General features: G+C 39.9%; 2 protein-coding genes across 3 annotated transcripts in view; one reads left to right on the top strand and one right to left on the bottom strand.

The window, feature by feature from the left end:
* The window catches only part of ARG2 (arginase 2), a 31,232-nt gene extending 26,969 nt beyond the window's left edge, over window positions 1-4,263 (top strand). Inside the window, exons 6-8 of one of the 2 annotated variants that reach the window (XM_059182405.1) lie at window positions 167-271; window positions 1,333-1,466; window positions 3,786-4,263. In XM_059182405.1, coding sequence (XP_059038388.1) covers window positions 167-271; window positions 1,333-1,466; window positions 3,786-3,991 — 445 coding nt within the window. In that variant the 3' untranslated portion in view covers window positions 3,992-4,263. Of the gene's footprint in view, window positions 1-166; window positions 272-1,329; window positions 1,467-3,785 lie in introns of both variants that reach the window. The other variant, XM_059182404.1, reaches the window with a different exon arrangement.
* VTI1B (vesicle transport through interaction with t-SNAREs 1B) overlaps window positions 4,223-18,992 on the bottom strand; it is a 30,047-nt gene continuing 15,277 nt past the window's right edge. Inside the window, exons 2-6 of the mRNA XM_059182408.1 lie at window positions 12,617-12,675; window positions 10,171-10,362; window positions 7,871-8,044; window positions 6,297-6,358; window positions 4,223-4,554 (exon numbers count right to left, since the gene is read on the bottom strand). Coding sequence (XP_059038391.1) covers window positions 4,458-4,554; window positions 6,297-6,358; window positions 7,871-8,044; window positions 10,171-10,362; window positions 12,617-12,675 — 584 coding nt within the window. The 3' untranslated portion in view covers window positions 4,223-4,457. The remainder of the gene's footprint in view (window positions 4,555-6,296; window positions 6,359-7,870; window positions 8,045-10,170; window positions 10,363-12,616; window positions 12,676-18,992) is intronic.

Below are 18,992 nucleotides of genomic sequence, written 5' to 3' on the forward strand. Positions count from 1 at the left end.
TGTTTTTGACAGGGTGTTCCTTGCCTTAATCTCTTAGCGGTCACTAACAGGACAGACCCCCCCCACCCCAATATACTTGATTAAAAATGTTCTTTAAACTAAGGACTCCTGTGCTTGCTTTGGAAGCACATACACTAAACTCAGGACTCCTTTATCTCTCACACAGTTTTATTTTAAAGAATTATGATATCCAGTATTTTTCCATGAGAGACATAGATCGACTTGGTATTCAGAAGGTCATGGAACAGACATTTGATCTGCTAATTGGCAAGTAAGTAACTTATAATGGATGTCTACTCACAAAGGGAAAAGTCCCGAAGGAAAGAGGGCAAACTCCCAGTGAGCAGCACATTTTAGCCTATCTCTTAAGGACAGCAGCGTTTCTTTTAAAATAAAAGCAAAATATGTACACACAGAAAACACTCAAATAATTTGGAGATTATGAAACATAGGTCCTATTCTTCCTCTGGGGTTGAGATGGGGTTTCCTTGAAGTCACTGGTCTCCTCCTCTGTGTCTCATGAATTTTTTAGCTCCATTTTTAATGCCCATCTTTTGAGATGGGAAGCATTCACAACTGCCCCCTTCTTCCTAAGCTCACTGTTGATTCATCTGAAAGTTTTATATTGAGCAAATCTTGGTAATATAGAAAGATGACAGATAAATGCCAATCAAAGGCTAGTTTTTAAAAAAATTTTTAATGAATGTATAATGTATTATTAGCCCCAGGGGTATGGGTCTGTGAATTGTCAAAGGTTAGTTTTAAGAGCATGTTCTCAGTGCTGAGACTTTATGTTCAAGTGATTAATGTAATTGCTACCTAGTAGTATGTCATTTCCTAAGCTGTAAGAAATTTAGTTATCTACAATGTAAGTGTCAGTTGCTAGTTTCTACTTTAGGATACCTGTGCTAAACTGAAGATAAAACTGGAAGATAAGATTGCAGACACCAAATCAATTCCATTCAGCTGTTGTTACATGAAGAGAGTAAGAGCAACTGTAACCTACGTCAGTCTAACGTGAGTCAGATTCTGTCAGAGCCCAGTCTCATGGGGAAGTGAAGAACTGTTAATGCGAAAGGCTCTAATGCCTAGGGTAAGTCAGAAATACAAACTAGAGTCAGTCCGAGGCACAAAGAACAAATGGCAAAATTATGAGGTGGTGTGTAGGAAGCAAATATGGTAATACATAGTAATTTCCAAGAGTAGAAAACCTAGAAATGTGTATTAGCAAAGTACCAGGACTAACAGCAGCAAAATCAAGGAGTTGCAACTGTAGAAAGGATCAATGTCCAAGCACACCCAAATGACTGTTCTTATCTTCCCCTCAAGAAGACAAAGGCCAATCCATCTGAGTTTTGATATTGATGCCTTTGACCCTACCCTGGCTCCAGCCACAGGAACCCCTGTTGCTGGAGGACTGACCTACCGAGAAGGCATGTACATTACTGAGGAAATACACAATACAGGTAAGAAGGGATCAACCTGCTAACTGTGTGAGTAAATACGCTGATGCCTTTTGCATTCTGGAGGGCTTCTTCTACTATTTCAAATCATTACAGATACTGTTTTGTTTAAACTTCTTTAAAAACCCCATGGTCAGGCTAATAAAGGATAGTCATTTGAAGGCATTTATGGACCTGACTCATATCAAAATATAAGAAGTACTGAATAAAAAATTGTCTACTTAAATACTTATTAAATACAAGAATAACTTGCCAAACCGATGTAGTTCTTCGCATCTGAACTGTCTAAAGGCAGACTCAGTTTAAAAGGCAAGGCCAAGAGGCTTACCCTAACATTAAAATGAGTTAGTTCCCTTGGGAGTTGAGAATGGGGAGTTAAACCTTCTCTTAAAGATATTTCAAAGCTGGACAGTATCTTGGGTCCCTTCATAAAGGATACGCCTTATACTAGAGCTTTGATAGGAGCTTTAATGTTTGATAGGAGTTTTAATATGGGGATACTAAAGATGAATGGTGGCAAAGATTACTGAGTTGGCTACACAGGTTACTGTAACCCCATTCATCCTAGTTTGCAGTTTCCATTTCCGTCAGAAAGTTTCTAGTTCCATGAAGGTTACTTTAAATGACCTCTCCTTGCAAAAATTAAACAACTACCACATGATACTTCAATACCATTTCACGAAATTGGGGTCTAAACAGCGGAGAGCCCACCGTGAAAGGTCTAGTGCTATGGGAAACCCTTGAGTGGTTGGGATACATAGGGAAATTGAGAAATGTTCTCTCTGGAGCCTACTGGAACCTCAGACACTAAAGGAAGAAAAGAATGCTTTGGTTTATCAGGTCTGATAGTGGTAAGATAGTCGTATTTTCAGACCCACAATCTTAGATGTTATCAGTTGTCCTTCCGTTAGTGGCCACTGAACCTGTGTGTTCAATCCTCCATTTTGGTTCCCAATGACCCTACTTAGAGCAGGGGTTAGTAATCTCTAGGAGTTAGGTGGGGTAGTGGTTATACCTCATCGCTCCCTCCCCTGCTACATTATTTCTATTCCAAAAGACTATCATAACATTGTTAACTAGCTACATAAAGCATTTTGCTTAAATTAGAGGGTGACAATAGTCTGGAGAACATGGGTAATAGCTTTTTAATAGCTCAAACATTCTTGATTATTTCAATTCAGGTTTAGCTGAAATGAGACACACAGATCATCAAACACCCAGATGTTCGCACAGTGGAAATGCTGCAGTGACATGCTTGGACTATGCACTCCTAATAAGACTGCATGCTAAACAGATCTATACGCCCGTGTTTCTAGGCATGACAGCTACCATAAATATTTGCATACATGTATTCTCCAAACTAGTTCAGATGACTTGAAGAGGTAGATTAACTTTATCCAGAATAACCAACTAAAAAGTTAAATACCTCAGAGAAGTAGGCTTGTGTGTTAGGGGTATGAAGTAGAAGGCAGGTCTAGATAGGTTCTTCCCTTCTCAAACCCTTTAGTGTAAGTTCTTAACCCCTCACAGAAGGCAGTAAGTTCAAATTAAAGTATGGCCAAGTCTTCCCTTGACTAAGTGCAAGATATTGGGTCACTATGATGGGACAGCTCAGACCTGCAGGGATAAGACTAAGAGATGCAGGGGCGCCTGGGTGGCTCAGTGGGTTAAAGCCTCTGCCTTCGGCTCAGGTCATGATCCCAGGGTCCTGGGATTGAGCCCCGCGTCGGGTGCTCTGCTCAGCAGGGAGCCTGCTTCCTCCTGTCTCTCTGCCTGCTTCTCTGCCTATTTGTGATCTCTGTCAAATAAATAAATAAAATCTTTAAAAAAAAAAAAAAAAGACCACGAGATGCACTAATGACTACTCCCAGTTCACCTAGGGCATGTGGGGTGCCTTAAGAGAGCAAGGAGTTCAAAAATGGGATGGCTCAAAAGAGGGAAGATGATCTCTTCATACAGCTATAGACGGACATCTGGAAGGTTCCTAGTAATACTGGACATGGCACACATTTTCCCATGTAGGTGGGAAAATCCTTGTCTACCTCTTCCCCACAAGCTCTTTCCTTATCCAGACAGCGTGACAGCTATGCCTATTAAGTTGGTTGAACAGGGATGATAAATTGTAATCTTACTCTAGTATACAGTGTTTGAACTTCCTGCCCAAGACGAGGTAGGTATAAGGCTTCCTGACAGTGTGTAATTTTAATAGTAGAAAATGACTTTTTACTTTGGCTTGTTCTGTCTAGTGGGATGACCCTCTACTACCCTGAAAGTAGCAGCTAGGGTAGCTTCTGAGGTTCTGTCATAATTTTGTTCTTTCAGGGTTGCTGTCAGCACTGGATCTTGTTGAAGTCAATCCTCAGTTGGCGGCTTCAGAGGAAGAGGCCAAGGCTACAGCTAGCCTGGCAGTGGATGTGATTGCTTCAAGTTTTGGTCAGACAAGAGAGGGAGGGCACATTGTCTATGACCAACTTCCTACTCCCAGTTCACCAGATGAATCAGAAAGGGAAGAACGTGTGAGAATTTAGGAAATTTTGTGTCCTGACATGTTTGTCAGGAAAGACATTCCAGAATTATGAGGCATTTGAGGAGACATACTAAATGGTCACCTGGGTCAATACTGCCTTAATGAGAACATCTGTGCATTCTTACAACTGTAAAGTTTCCTTTCCCCCTCCATTTTGGTGACCAATACTACTACTGTAAGTTTGTTTTTTCTTTTTGCAGTTCACAGAGTATTAATATGTTGGAATACTATGTAAATTTAAAGACGTCATAAACAGCATTTATTACGTTGGTATATCATACTGGTCTTGTTGCTGTTCCTTCACAGTTATGCGGTTTTTTTGTTTTCCCTCCCACCTCCCACGGTCTGGCTACACAGGGCATCCTCGAGCCATTACCTCAGAGCAGCACTATGCTTATTCCCCATCTTTAACACCATTTAATCACAGGGTCAAAGTTCTGGTCCACAAACCCTTCCCTCTAGGAAGTTCAGTGCTTGTGAAAGAATTTGTAGTACACCAGGCCCCCTAGGATGGCCAGCTCCAGTATGATGACAATGGAAAGTAGCAGCTTGTTGGTTGTCACTCTACAAAGAGAAGCAAAGTAGGAACAGTCAGAAATGTGGATGACCTTATTTCTTTCTCTTCATAATATTTAGAGGTTTGACGCTGTAGCCAGGGCTGCTGGATATACTGTGAGGCACACTGAATTTTTTTTTTTTTTTTTTTTAATCACATAGCCACTTAGCAGTTCTTTAGCTGGTAAGTGCCAACTTGAAAGCTTTTTTCAGTTTAACTTAAGGGTAACACTACCTCGGGGCGCCTGGGTGGCTCAGTGGGTTAAAGCCTCTACCTTCAGCTCGGGTCATGATCCCAGGGTCCTGGGATTGAGCCCTGCATCGGGCTCTCTGCTCAGTGGGGAGCCTGCTTCCTCCTCTCTCTCTGCCTACTTGTGCTCTCTATCAAATAAATAAAATCTTAAAAAAAAAAAAAAAGGGTAACACTACCTCACAGAAATACTGATGATTGGGATAACAGATGATAACAGATACCAACACATAAAAATGGATTCTTCATTTTAAAATATGTTCAAATAGTAGTTAATTCCTCAATTTAAAAACGGGTTTTCTAGGGGTACCTGGCTGGCTCAGTTGGAAGAGGATGCAACTCTTGATCTTGGGGTCATGAGTTCAAACCCCACACAGGATCTAGAGATTACTTAAATTAAAAATCTCACTTTTTCATATTTAATATATATTTTTATAAATAGCTCCTTCCAGAAAAGTTTTTTTTTTTTTTTTTTAAGTGGGCTCCACACCCATCATGGGGCCCAAACTCACAATCCCAAGATCAAGAGTTGCACGCTCAACCAATGGAGTGCCCTGAAAAATATTTTGGAAATCAGGTTGAATCATATTTCAAAAAAGCAGAAATACAATACTGCTAACTATTCTTCCTCCATCAACCCAAATGAACATCTTTATAAAGGTAGTATAAAAGCTTCAAAAATTTACTCTTTTGTTAACAAAGAATGTCATCTCTGGTTCTCATGTTAACTCTAAATTGAAGGTTTCCTTTTGTTTGACAAGGCATTTACCATTGTTTAGGAAAATCTCACTCTTACTAATTCCATGGCTTAGATATAGTTTTGTGTATACTAACTACCCATTTTAGGGTTTTTTTGTTTTTGTTTTTTAAAAGTTGACTTTTTGCTAACAGGACAGAACTCCCTGATAAGGAAGAGGCTGACTACCATGAAGGACAAGCAGAGCCAAAAGCAAGTAGTAAGCAGTAGCAGTAAAAAGTTTTTTTCTAACCAAGTTTATACAAATATACTTCAAGGACTATAAAACTCCATGAGTCCCATGTGCTCTGAAAAATATAAGCTGGGATTAAAAGTGGACAAATTTCTCACTACTCAAGTCAGAGCAGCATATACTTTTTTATTTTTTAAAGGAGCAGAGGGAAAGGGTGAAGCAGACCCCCTGCTCAGCTCCATCCCATCCCTGGGGCTCCATCCCAGGACCCTGGGATCATGACCTGAGCCGAAGGCAGATGCTTAACCTAACTGACTGAGCCACCCAGGCGCCCCTCTTAACTCTATTTTTAAAATTACTTTCTCGGGGCGCCTGGGTGGCTCCGTCATTAAGCATCTTCATTCAGCTCAGGTCATGATCCCAGGGTCCTGGGTTTGAGCCCCACATCGGGCTCTCTGATCAGCAGGGAACCTGCTTCCCCCCTCTCCAACTCCCCCTGCTTGTGTTCCCTCTCTCACTGTCATGTTCCCTCTCTGTCAAATAAAATATTAAAAAAAAGAAAACAAACTTACTTTCTGGACATTGAACGAAGAATCTTTCGACTTTTGCTCAAGTTTTCACTTGTGTTTACCAGCTGGGAAGAGAAAATAGCAATTATTTCCCCCTGCTAAAGTATATACTGTAGAACTTGAAGGTTCCTAAACTGACCGTGGGCATTAAAGGGTGTGTGTGAAAAATTCCATCAAACCAATTTGAATGATGGCCTCTGAATATATATGTAGAAAAATTGGAAAGGACAAGGTACTCGAGTACTCAGTAAGTAGGCTTAGGTATTATTATATCTCTATATATCTTAGGAATTATTATATCTCAATTATTATACCTCAAGGTAACTCAAAGGTTACCTTGGGGAACTCCTGGGACCAAACTGATTCTTCACCTTAGCTACTCAAAACAGAAAAAGGCTTCAAGTGTACCTCCGTCGGTAACTGTGAGGAAACTTCAGATTTGAATTTCATCAGCCAAACTCCAGGGGAGCTTCTTGAGGTTTTGTTTTTGCAGGCTGGTGGATTTCCACTTTTGGGATCTGGTTCTTTTTTCTTTACCCCTTTTACAGATACATTGAATTGTGAAAGGGATCATTCTTCTAAAAGCTTTAAAAAATTACTTCCTTTTGGTTGCCTGTTAATATCTAGATTGCTGGGGGATATTTCAACAGATGCCATCTGCCATCTGTTCCATTCCCCAGTGGCCATAAGTAAGCTGATCGCTCAGCTTGTTCCTTGCCTTTTTAAATTCAACCAATCCATCTGATGTGTTAAAACCACCTAGTCGGTAAACAAGATGCCTTCTCTACAGTATACCTTGAATTCAGTGGTTGTGAATTTTTACTGAGGAGGCAAAGGCATCATTCTGATTAAGAATGGAGAACTGCAACTCTTAGGATATATGAGGAGATCTTCTCCAATTCCCACATGGAGGAAGTCATCCAAGTCTTGCCAATAGTATCTGTTCTTTAATTTGTATTGGCTTCATAATGTTAAGAATATAACATTCTATTGGCAAGTTGTACTATTTTTTTAAATTCCTATGCAGGTGTATGGAAAGGGAGGAAGGAGATGTTTTTCAGAGGCCTTGATATAGTTATTTCCCGTTTTCTTCCCACAGCGATCTAGCTTACCTTGGGTAACAATAGAGTTATAGTCCAGGACTGAACCTCTAAACTGTCAGCAGTACTATTTTATGACATGTGGAAAATAGCCTTGAATCTAAAGGACAAAAAAACTAGGATTGTTTAAGTGGATGGTGCTTTCACAAGAACAGGATAATATCCCATTATAGATAGATTAATATGAGAAAAATCTCAGGTTGGTAATCTAGGAATTGAAGGACAGAGTGGCTACAATCTTAAGAGTTGACAATCTTCCATAAATGCAGAAACTGGGTTTCTTCAGTCTTTTTTTGGCCTCCAGTGACCTCTAAATCCAAGGGGTAAAATTATTTTTAAGATAAATCTCTCAGCTGAGAAAAGTGTAAGCATCTAAGAGGTCCTGACCCTGAATTCTGAACTACTATAGCTTCTAACAGTGGCAAGGCATCAGGATATAAAGGGCCCACCTACTTTCCCCTATCTGCTCAGACTTACCCTATTCTTAGTACGTTCCAACTGTTCACGTTGTTCCCCCAGCTCTTCTATGATTTCTGAGCCAATCTGGTCAGTCTCTGTGGCAATCCGATGAGAACGCTCAATGCTCTGTGTGGCCCGGTTCAGGCTGTCTGTGCCTTGTAGAAGCAATGCCCTTTGAGACTGTAACCGGTTCTGACAGGAACCGGAAAGGAAGAGAAATGTTAAATTCATTTACCAGCACATTCCTTGTGACCCTTCTGATGTAAGAGGGGATATAGTGCATGCAGTGATTTTCATTACTTTTAAGACTTTAAAATGCTAACTATAAGATTATTAGAATCCAATACAAGATCACATACCTCCCATGCCACTGCTTGTTATACTTAAATGTGAGGGAAGAAAAGCACTTTCCCTGAATCGGTGATGAATTCGAACTGACTTGTGGACTAACAACAACTGAGAGGCAGCGGCCCAAGTTTGGGGTGCAGGAGCTATCCGAATATGCATACAGCCTGTAACTGTTGACAGAGCAACAAACCAACCAACTTAACTCCACAGCCTAGAACTAGATTAATTCACTGAAGATTTCCACCTGACCAGTACTGAGGATTGAGTGACCATGAATAAGCTATTCATATGCAGCACATACAGAATTCACTTAGAAGTCTGAAACACTACTGCATTTTGGAAGACACTTAAGCAATTACAGTCTTGGAAACCCAAAAAGAATTTCACCTCAGACCAAACAAAACAAAACTCTGAAGTTGCCACAATGGTGACTGCTCTCAGGGAAGGAGGATCTGGGTCCATAAGCCGCCCTCATTTCCCAAGTGCCCTAATTTTCTAAATCCCTGCCAAAGTTTTACTTCACCTATAATCCCAAGCACAGCAGGCAAGATGACAGAAGTAGCCCTTGTCAGTCAGAATTGACCACTGACAAATGGGTAAGTTCTTCACTATTCAAAGCACTTACACATTCACAAAGGGGTTGGTTCACAGGGCCTATTACTAAACAGGTGACTCCTTGCACTAGATACCACCATCAAGAAACCAAAATACTGAGTTTTCAGATAAGTAACTAGTCTTTTCATATTTGGCATACACATCAGTGGACGACAGAACCACTGCATGACACTGAAATAAACCCCAGTTAACTTTAGCTTAAAAGAAGCAGGAATAAGGATTTTTTTTTTTCAAGTAAAAGATGGGGATTTTTATCTAATTAGACTGAAGAGTAGTAAGATCATATAAATCAACCTCAGGTTTGGAACAATAATGCCATGAGAGTCGTATGTATATCTAAATTGTCTTTATAATTTCTGAAACTAGTAATTCTAAAGCAAATTATTGTTTGGTTTTTATCTCTCCTTTTTGGGGGTTACTGTTGATTTTTGGTAACAAACACCCAAAGTCACATTATACCTCTCATCTTACTTTAACAAGCTTCATCTGACTGCCATTTCCCAGTCTCTCTTCACAACTGAATTCTGAAGAGTTTCTATCATTCCCTCTAGTTTTGACATAAGTAATATCAGACCAGTATCATCTGAATGTCTTCATAATCACAATCAGGATGCATCATGAAACAATTGTTTAACGCTGCGCTATTAGCCTTTCTACATATGTGCAGTCTGTAGTAGTGGGGCCCCATCCACCTCTCTCCCACACTATTTGCCAAACCACTTGCCAGGCCATTTATACTTTGTGCAGTGGAGTGTTAATTCCAAATGCAACACATCACATATAATCTTTGTAAACTTGTATTCCTTTATCAAGCTTCTCTAGATAGTTTCAAAATATAGATTTTCAATTCTGTCCATCTAATTTTATAAATCAGAACAGTGGAGTCTAGAAAGGCACTATGGCTTACTTTCCATTACAACTAAGTGAGCTCTTAGCACCCGCCTGAGAAGCTTCCTGCCTTCTCTACTAGGTCTCTGGACTTGGGCCATCTTGATATAATGTAAAGGACAGCTAGGGTTAATCTGTAACAATACTCCGGATAAATTAAAAACCTAACTGAATTTTTGGAGTGTAAGTGAAAAACTGGATCAATGGGGCAGAATACAAAATCCGGATACTAAGAATAGGAAACACTTGTATTCTTCCACTAAGTACCAAGTACTAGTACATTAAAATATACTAAGAAATCTAAATAAGCATGGATTGGAAAGATCTGCATTAAATAGAGTAGAGATGGTTACCCAAGAGACAAAGGGGAGTTGGATGCAGGAAACAGGTGGGAAGAACAAGACTATACAACATGACTAATCTTTGTGCCACAGGCCCTTAAGGGGAAAAAAACAATTGAAGCTTACCAAGTGCTCATTCTCTACAGCGTATGAGCCATATTTCATGTCTCCTCGGCCCCCAGGTGTGGCTGTCAAAGGGGTGCTTCTCACTTCCCGATGGAGTTTGGCAAGGTCCTTCCGGTAGGTTCGGAGTTTAGACATCATAGGGTTACGGAAAGAGAGGGGTGCATAACGTAGTTCCTCTTCCATCTCTGCCAGCTAGGAAGGGAGAAAGTAGAGAATAGATGGGCTGGGTACTTTTCTCCCTCATCTGGGCTTATGCCTAGTTCGGACTAACAGAACCACGGACAACTGCAAATAAGTATTCAACCCTGTGTTCCACGAAGGCAGGGATCACACGTGACATGTCGACCTCTTTTCTCTGAGTGCCTGGCATAGTGCCTAGCATGCAGAGAACAGGCATTCAGAAAGTATGTGATGAATGAGTGAAAAAAACAAGGATCTTACTTCCTATTATATATTTTTATATACATTATCTTATTTAATCCGCATTTAATCTTTCCCCTGTCCTCAATAAGGTAGGAGATACTTACTACTTCTATTTCATATGTAAGAATTGAAGAAATCTGCTCAAGATTCCACAAATCTCCAAATTCCCTTTTCAGTATACCAATTTGTTTGTTATGGTTCAAGTGCTATCATGAAGCACTTTGAAGTCTACTATACTACAAATGATAGGGGGTCTGGCATTCTTTTTCCCTCTTCTTTCTGAAAACTAGTCATTTGTCTCCATGTGGATAACCAATGGTCCAAATCAGATTCCTATTTTATTGGGTAAGTAAAATGTAACACCCACACATGTTCACAAGAGGCCATAAATTATTTTCATCTGCTTGGGATGACCAGAGTTGGATTGGTTAATTTTGCTAATGTCTTTACAGATGTCTTTTAAAACAAAAGGGAATGTGGCTACAACCACTTCTGAGGTACATTTTTTTGGTGATTTAGTTAAGTTTAACAAGAAGAATAACTGATTTTATTCTATTATTTTATTTATTTATTTGACAGACAGAGATCACAAGTAGGCAGAGAGGCAGGCATAGAGAGAGAAAAAGGGAAGCAGGCTCCCTGCTGAGCGGAAAGCCTGGCGTGGGGCTCAATCCCAGGACCCTGAGATCATGACCTGAACCAAAGGCAGAGGCTTTAATCCACTGAGCCACCCAGGTGCCCCAAGAATAACTGATTTTAATGGCCAGCTTTTTATTTTTGAGAGAGAAAGAGTAAGCAGGGGGGAATGTCGGAGAGGGCCACTGGGAAAGAGACAATCCCAAGCAGGCTCCATGCCTAGCACGAGACAACTGGGACTTGATGCCATGACTCTAAGATCATAACTGACCTGAAATCAAGAGTTGGATACCCAGGTGCCCCAATGGCCAGATTTTTAAATGAAATTTTATTTTTTTTTTTTTTTATTTTTATTTTTTTTTTATTTTAAAGATTTTTATTTATTTATTTGACAGAGAGAGATCACAAGTAGGCAGAGAGGCAGGCAGAGAGAGAGAGAGGAGGAAGCAGACTCCCTGCCGAGCAGAGAGCCTGATGCGGGACTCGATCCCAGGACCCTGAGATCATGACCTGAGCCGAAGGCAGCGGCTTAACCCACTGAGCCACCCAGGCACCCTATTTTTTATTTTTTTTAAAGATTGTATTTATCTGAGAGAGAGATGGGGATGGTGCAGAGGGAGAAGATGACTCCCCGCTGAGCAGGGAGCCCTGCACAGGGCTCAATCCCAGGACCCTGATACCATGAGACAAAGGCTGATGCTTGACTGACTGAACCACCCAGGGACCCACAATTTTTTTTTTTTTTTAAGATTTTATTTATTTGTCATAGAGAAGCGAGAGCAAGCACAGGCAGACAGAGGCAGAGGGAGAAGCAGGCTCCCTGCCAAGCAAGAAGCCCGATGTGGGACTCAATCCCAGGACGCTGGGATCATGACTTGAGCCGAAGGCAGCTGCTTAACCAACTGAGTCACCCAGGCGTCCCCACAATTTTTTTTTAAAAGATTTATTTATTCATTCTAGAGTGTGTGCATGTGGGGGGAGCAGAGGGAGAGAATTTTAAAGCAGACTCCCTGCTGAGTACAGAGACTGATACAGTCCAATCCCATGGCCCATGAGATCATGAACCCAGATGAAACCACGCTTAGAAGACTGAGGCACCCAGGTGCCCCTAAATGAAATTTTAGAAGACCACCCAGGTAAAGGTTTGAGAATGCCCTTACTAACTCATATCATCAAAGACTCATTTTAAGAGAGTATTCAAGCTTTATCCATTTCTGTTTGTCAAATTCCCTCATCACGTACGTCACCAATGGCCTCATTTAGTAAGAAATAATCAAAATCAAGATCAATAGACAGGAACAGTTAATCTGTGATCAGGTAATAAGCATTACTTCTAGAAAAGACTAATTCCAGATAGAAGAAGTAAGGCTTTGTTCCCTGTACTCACCGTTTCATTTGCTTCTTGTTGCTTTTCATCAAAATCTCTGATCAGCTTCTTCTTCTCTTCTAGAAAAGAGAGACAAGTTTTAAGTGCTAAGTCCTCTATTCATATATTTAGAGGTCATTCCCTCTGCTTAGAATAAACAGCCCAACTCTCCCCTGATGGGGCTAGTAGTACTTAATCATCTCTAAAAAGGACTTTTTTTTTTTTTTTTTTTTTTTTACAATTTTTTTTAGCACAAGTACATGTGAGCTGATGGGGGTACGGAGAAGGAGGGGGAGAGGGAGAGAAAGAATCTTAAGCAGATACCACATCTAGCACAAGGACGATGTGGCATGGGGCTGTATCTCATGATCCTGAGATCATGACCAAAGCCAAAATCAAGAGTTGAATGCTTAACCTTAAGATTGAGCCACCTGGTCACCTGTAAAAAGCATTTAGAAATGCACTGGAACTTGTTAACATGATGATGGGGGAAGGGAAAGGGTAGGTATTATGAACGGAATTTAGTACTCAGGGAACAAAAAATATCCATGCTTGGGACACTCCTGCATGACAATTATCTGGCCCCAAAGGTTAGTATTCTCCTACTAAGAAACAGTAGAGGTCTAAGTTAACCACTGTCAATTAATTGTCCCCTAGAAGGATCATGCACACCTTCATCAACAAGAATGTTTAGCAATACTGATTCTTTGAAATCAGTATTGGGAAGCAGGCTTCCCACTGAGCAGGGAGCCCAATGCGGGGCTTGATCCCAGGACCCTGGGATCATGACCTGAGCTGAAGGCAGACTCCCAATGACTGAGTCACCCAGGTGGCTCCTTGTCCCCACTCTTACCTCCACTATAAAACACTTCTCTATATTAACCCTTATCAACTGCTTCTCTGCAAAACAAATTCAAAACTCACCTACTCTGCTTGCTGGGAGAGTGCATGGCATGGTACATATTTCTTGGCCATACCCACTGATGGTAATATGTAAAATGATGCAAATACCACTGACACACACAGTGAGTGATTCCCCTTTCAATTCTGTTTCAATCCTTTAACTTGTCATTTTGTCTTTATATGTTTAATTGACTAGTATGTCTTTAATACCTAAAACTACTAATTTCTTCTTTAAACAAAAAGAAGAAGCTTCAGCTGCCAAGCAGTAACACTTAACTAAAACAACACTGTTCTGCCTTCACTGTATTTTTCTGATCACTTAGGTAGGTTTGAAAGATTTTCCACTGAATAGATATATATATCATTCCATCCAAAAACACTGCAATACATATTCAAGTGTACATGGAATAGTCTCCAGGATAGATCACATACTAGCCACAGAACAAGTCTCAGTAAATTTAAAAAGACTGAAATTCTATCATGCATCTTTTCTGAACACAATGGTACAAAACTAGGAATCAATCATAGAAAAAATTGGAAAGAACACATATATAGAGGCTAAATGACATGCTACTGAACAATGAATGGGTCAACCAAGAAAACAAGACATCAAAAAAAATGCATGAAGACACAAGTATTGGCAAGGATGTGGAGAAAAAGGAACCCTGATATGCTGCTGGTGGGAATGCAAACTGGTGCAGCCACTGTGGAAAACAGTATGGAGGTTCCTCAAAAAATAAAAAATAGAGCTACCCTATGACCCAGTAAATCAACTACTAATTGCCCAAAGAAAACAGAAACACTGACTCAAAAAGATATATGCACCCCTATGTTTACTGCAGCATTATTTACAGTAGCCAAAAAACATGGATGCAGCCCAAGTGTCTATCCCAGATGAATGGATAAGATATGTCTCACACACAATCACAAACACACGGCTATTACTCAAAACACAAACACACGGCTATTACTCAGCCATAAAAAATAAAATCTTGCCATTTGCAACAACATACATGGATCTAGGGGTGTAATGCTAAGTGAAATAAGTCCGCTGGAGGAAGACTTAACACCGTATGACTTCACTCATATGTGGAATTTAAGAAACAAAAACAAACAGGAAGGGGCACTTGGGTGGCTCAGTGGGTTAAGCCTCTGCCTTCAGCTCAGGTCATGATCTCAGGGTCCTGGGATCGAGCCCCACATTGGGCTCTCTGCTCAGCAGGGAGCCTGTTTCCCTTCCTCTCTCTCTCTCTCTCTCTCTTTCTCTCATGTTCCTCTCTCTCTGCCTGCCTCTCTGCCTACTAGTGATCTCTCCTCTCTGTCAAATAAATAAATACAATATTTAAAAACAAAGAAACAAGAAAAAAAATAAAAGAAAAAAACCCAGATGCTTAAATACAGAGAACAAACTGGTCTTTTTCAGAGGTAAGGGAGGAAGGGGAAAATAGGTGAAGGGTATTAGGAGGACACTTATCATGATAAGCACTGAATAATGTACAGAATTGCTGAATCACTATATTGTACACCTGAAACTAATAAAACACTGTATGTCGACTATACTGGAATTTTTTTAAAAGTACATAGAGACCAACACAATGGTCCAAAATTGTTGGGATGCAGCAAAAACCGTTCTAAGAGGGGAGTTTAAAGCAATACAGGCCTACCTCAAGAAATAAGAACACTCTCAAAGAAATAACTAACGTTACACCTAAAGGACCAAGGGAAAGAACAAAGTCCAAAGCCAGTAGAAGAAAGGATATAATAAAGATTAGCACAGAAATAAATGGAACGGAGATAAAAACAAACCAAACAAAACCTCAAAAACAATGGCGTGCCTTACACCTAAAGGAGCTAGAAAAAGAACAAGAAATAAAACCTAAAACCAGCAGAAGGAAAGAAATAATAAAGATTAGAGCATAAATAAATGACAGAAACAAAAACCAACAGAAGAGATCAATGAAACCAGGAGCTGGTTCTTTGGGGGTAAATAAAACTCAATAAAACTGATAAACCTCTACCCAGACTTAAGAAAAAAATAGAAAGGACTCAAAATCATAAATGAGAAAGAAGAAATAACCAACACCAAGATATACAATTATAAGATTATGAAAAACTATATGCCAAAAAACTGGAAAGCCTAGAAGAAATGGATAAATTCCTAGAAACATATAGATCACTAAAACTGAAACAGGAATAAATAAAAACTGAACAGACTGATTACCAGCATATATATTGAATCAGTAATCAACAAACTCCCAACAAACAAAAGTCCAGGACCTGAGAGCTCCACAGGCAAATTCTATCTAACATGTACAGAGTAGCTACTGCCTATTCTCAAACTATTCCAAAAAAATAGAAAAGGAAGGAAAACTTCTAAATCCATTCTAATCCAGCATAACCCTGATATTAAAAGGTAAGACACAACAACAATAAAAACTACAGGCCAATTTCCCTGATGAACATAGATGTAAAAATCCTCACCAAAATATTAGCAATCCATATCCAACAATACCTTAAAAAAGTCACTCACCACAATCAAGTGGGCTTTATTCCAGGGATTCAACAATGGTTCAGTATTTGCAAATGAATCAATGTGATGTATCACATCAATTAACAGAAAGAATAAAAAACCATTATTATCACCTTAGTAGATGAAGGAAAAGTATCTGACAAAGTACAACATCTGTTCATGATAAACTCTCAACAAAGTTGGTTTAAAGAGAGCATATCTCACCATAATAAAGGCCATATATGAAAAATCCACAACATCATACTCAATGGGGAAAAACAGAGCTTTTCCTTTAAGAAGGGGAAACAAGACAAAGATATACAAAGATATCTTGGGGCACCAGGGTGGCTCAGTGCGTTAAAGCCTTTGACTTTGGCTCAGGTCATGATCCCAGAGTCCTGGGATCAAGCTCGGTGTCTGGCTCTCTGCTTGCCAGAGAGCCTGCTTCCCTTCCTCTCTCTCTGCCTGCCTCTCTACCTACTTGTGATCTCTGTCTGTCAAAAAAATAAATAAAATCTTAAAAAAAAAAAAAAATGCCCCCCCCCTTAGCACTTTTATTCAACAAAGTACCATAAGTGTTAGTTGCAGGAATCAGACAAAATGAAATAAAAGGCACACAAACTGGTAGGGAAGAAGTAAAACATTCCCTATTTGCAGATGACATGATTATATATACAGAAAACTCTAAAGACTCCAGCAAAAAACTACCAGAATGAATGAATTCAGTGAAGTCATAAAAAACAAAATTAATGTACAAAAGTCTGTTGCATTTCTGTACATTAATAATGAAGTAGCGGAAAGAGAAATTAAGAAAACAATCCCATTTACAATCATACCAAAAATAATAAAATACCTAGAAATAAACTTAACCAACAATGTGAAGGATCTGTATTCTGACAACTATAAAACACTGATAAAAGAAACTCAGAAAGATATTCCATGCTAATGGACTGGAAGAACAAATATTGTTAAAATGTCCACACTACTTAAAGCAATTGACAGATTTAAAGCAATCCCTATCAAAATACCAACAGCTTTTTTTTTGTTTTCCCAAAGATTTAATTTATTTATTTCAGAGAGAGAATGAAAGAGGGCATGAGAGGGGAGAAGGTCAGAGGGAGAAGCAGACTCCCCATTGAGCTGGGAGCCCGATGTGGGATTCGATCCGGGGACTAAGGCATCATCATGACCCAAGCCAAAGGCAGTCACTTAACCAACTGATCCACCCAGGCACCCTACCAACAGCATTTGGTATCATAGCATCATAAAAACTAAAACAAATAATACTAAAATCTACATAGAATCACAAAAGACCCTGAATAGCCAAAGTAATCTTAAGAAAGAACAACAAAGCTGGAGGTACCATAATCCCAGATTTCAACATACACTATAAAGCTGTAGTGATCAAACAGTGTGGTACTGGCAAAGAAATGAACATACAGATCAGTGGAACAGAAGAGAGAGCCCAGAAGTAAACCCATGCTCACATGACCAATTAATTTACAATAAAGGAGCAAGAATATATAACAGGAAAATGTCTCTTCAACAGATGGTGCTGGGAAAACTAGACAGCTCTATGCAAAACAATGAAAATGGACCCCTTTCTTACACTATACACATATATAATGGATAAAGACCTAAATGAGACCTGAAACCATGAAACTCCTAGAAGAAAACATAAGCAATAATTTCTTTTACAACAGCCACAGAAACATTTTTTCTAGATATGTTTCCTCAGGCAAGGGAAACAAAAGCAAAATGAAATTATTGGGACTACACCAAAAGAAAACGCTTTTACACAGCAAAATAAACCATCAACAAAACAAAAAGGCAATCTACTGAATTTGCAAATGATATATCCAATAGGGGTAAATATCCAAACTATATAAAGAACTTAGAAAACTCAACACCAAAAAACCCCCCCAAATAATCCAATTGAAAAATGGGCAAAAGGGACGCCTGGGCGGCTTGGTTGGTTGGGCCGCTGCCTTCAGCTCAGGTCATGATCCCAGTGTCCCGGGATCGAGTCCCACATCGGGCTCCTTGCTCAGCGAAGAGCCTGCTTCTCTCTCTGTCTCTGCTTGCCACTCTGTCTGCCTATGCTCGTTCTCGCACTCTCTCTCTCTGACAAATAAATAAAATCTTAAAAAATAGGCAAAGGATCTGAATAAACATTTTTCCAAAGAAGACCTACAGATGGCCAACAGACATATGAAAAAATACTCAACATCACTAATCATTAGGGAAATGCACATCAAAACCACAATGAGATATCACCTTACACCTGTAAGAATGGCCAAAAAAACCCACAAGGGAAGCCTGGGTGGCTCAGTCAGTTAAGCGGCTGCCTTTGGGTTCAGGTCACAATCCTAGGACCCTGGGATGGAGCCCCACATTAGGCTCCTTGCTGAACAGGGAGCCTGCTTCTCCCCTGCCTGCCATTCTCCGTGATCGTGCTTGCTCTCTGTCTCTCTCTCTCAGTCTGTCAAATAAATAAATAAATAAAATAAAACAAAATGAAAAACACAAGAAACAATAAGTGTTGGCAAGGATGTGAAGAAATAGGAACCCTCATGCACTATTCATGGGAATGCAAACTGATGCAGCCCCTGTGGAAAACAGTACGGAGTTTTCTCAAAAATTAAAAATAGAATCACCATATGATCCAGTAACTCCACTACTGGGTAACTACCCCAAGAAAACAAAAACACTAATTTGAAAAGACATATGCACCCCTATGTTTAATATTATTTACAATAACCAAGATATGGAAGCAACCCAAGTGTCCACCTATAGATAAATGGATTAAGATGTGGGGTGTGTGGAGGGGCGCCTGGGTGGCTCAGTGGGTTAAGCCGCTGCCTTTGGCTCAGGTCACGATCTCATGGTCCTGGGATCGAGTCCCGCATCGGGCTCTCTGCTCAGCAGGGAGCCTGCTTCCCTTCCTCTCTCTCTGCCTGCCTCTCTGCCTACTTGTGATCTCTC

This window comes from Mustela lutreola, chromosome 7 (assembly GCF_030435805.1).
Source record: "Mustela lutreola isolate mMusLut2 chromosome 7, mMusLut2.pri, whole genome shotgun sequence".
NCBI lineage: Eukaryota > Metazoa > Chordata > Mammalia > Carnivora > Mustelidae > Mustela > Mustela lutreola.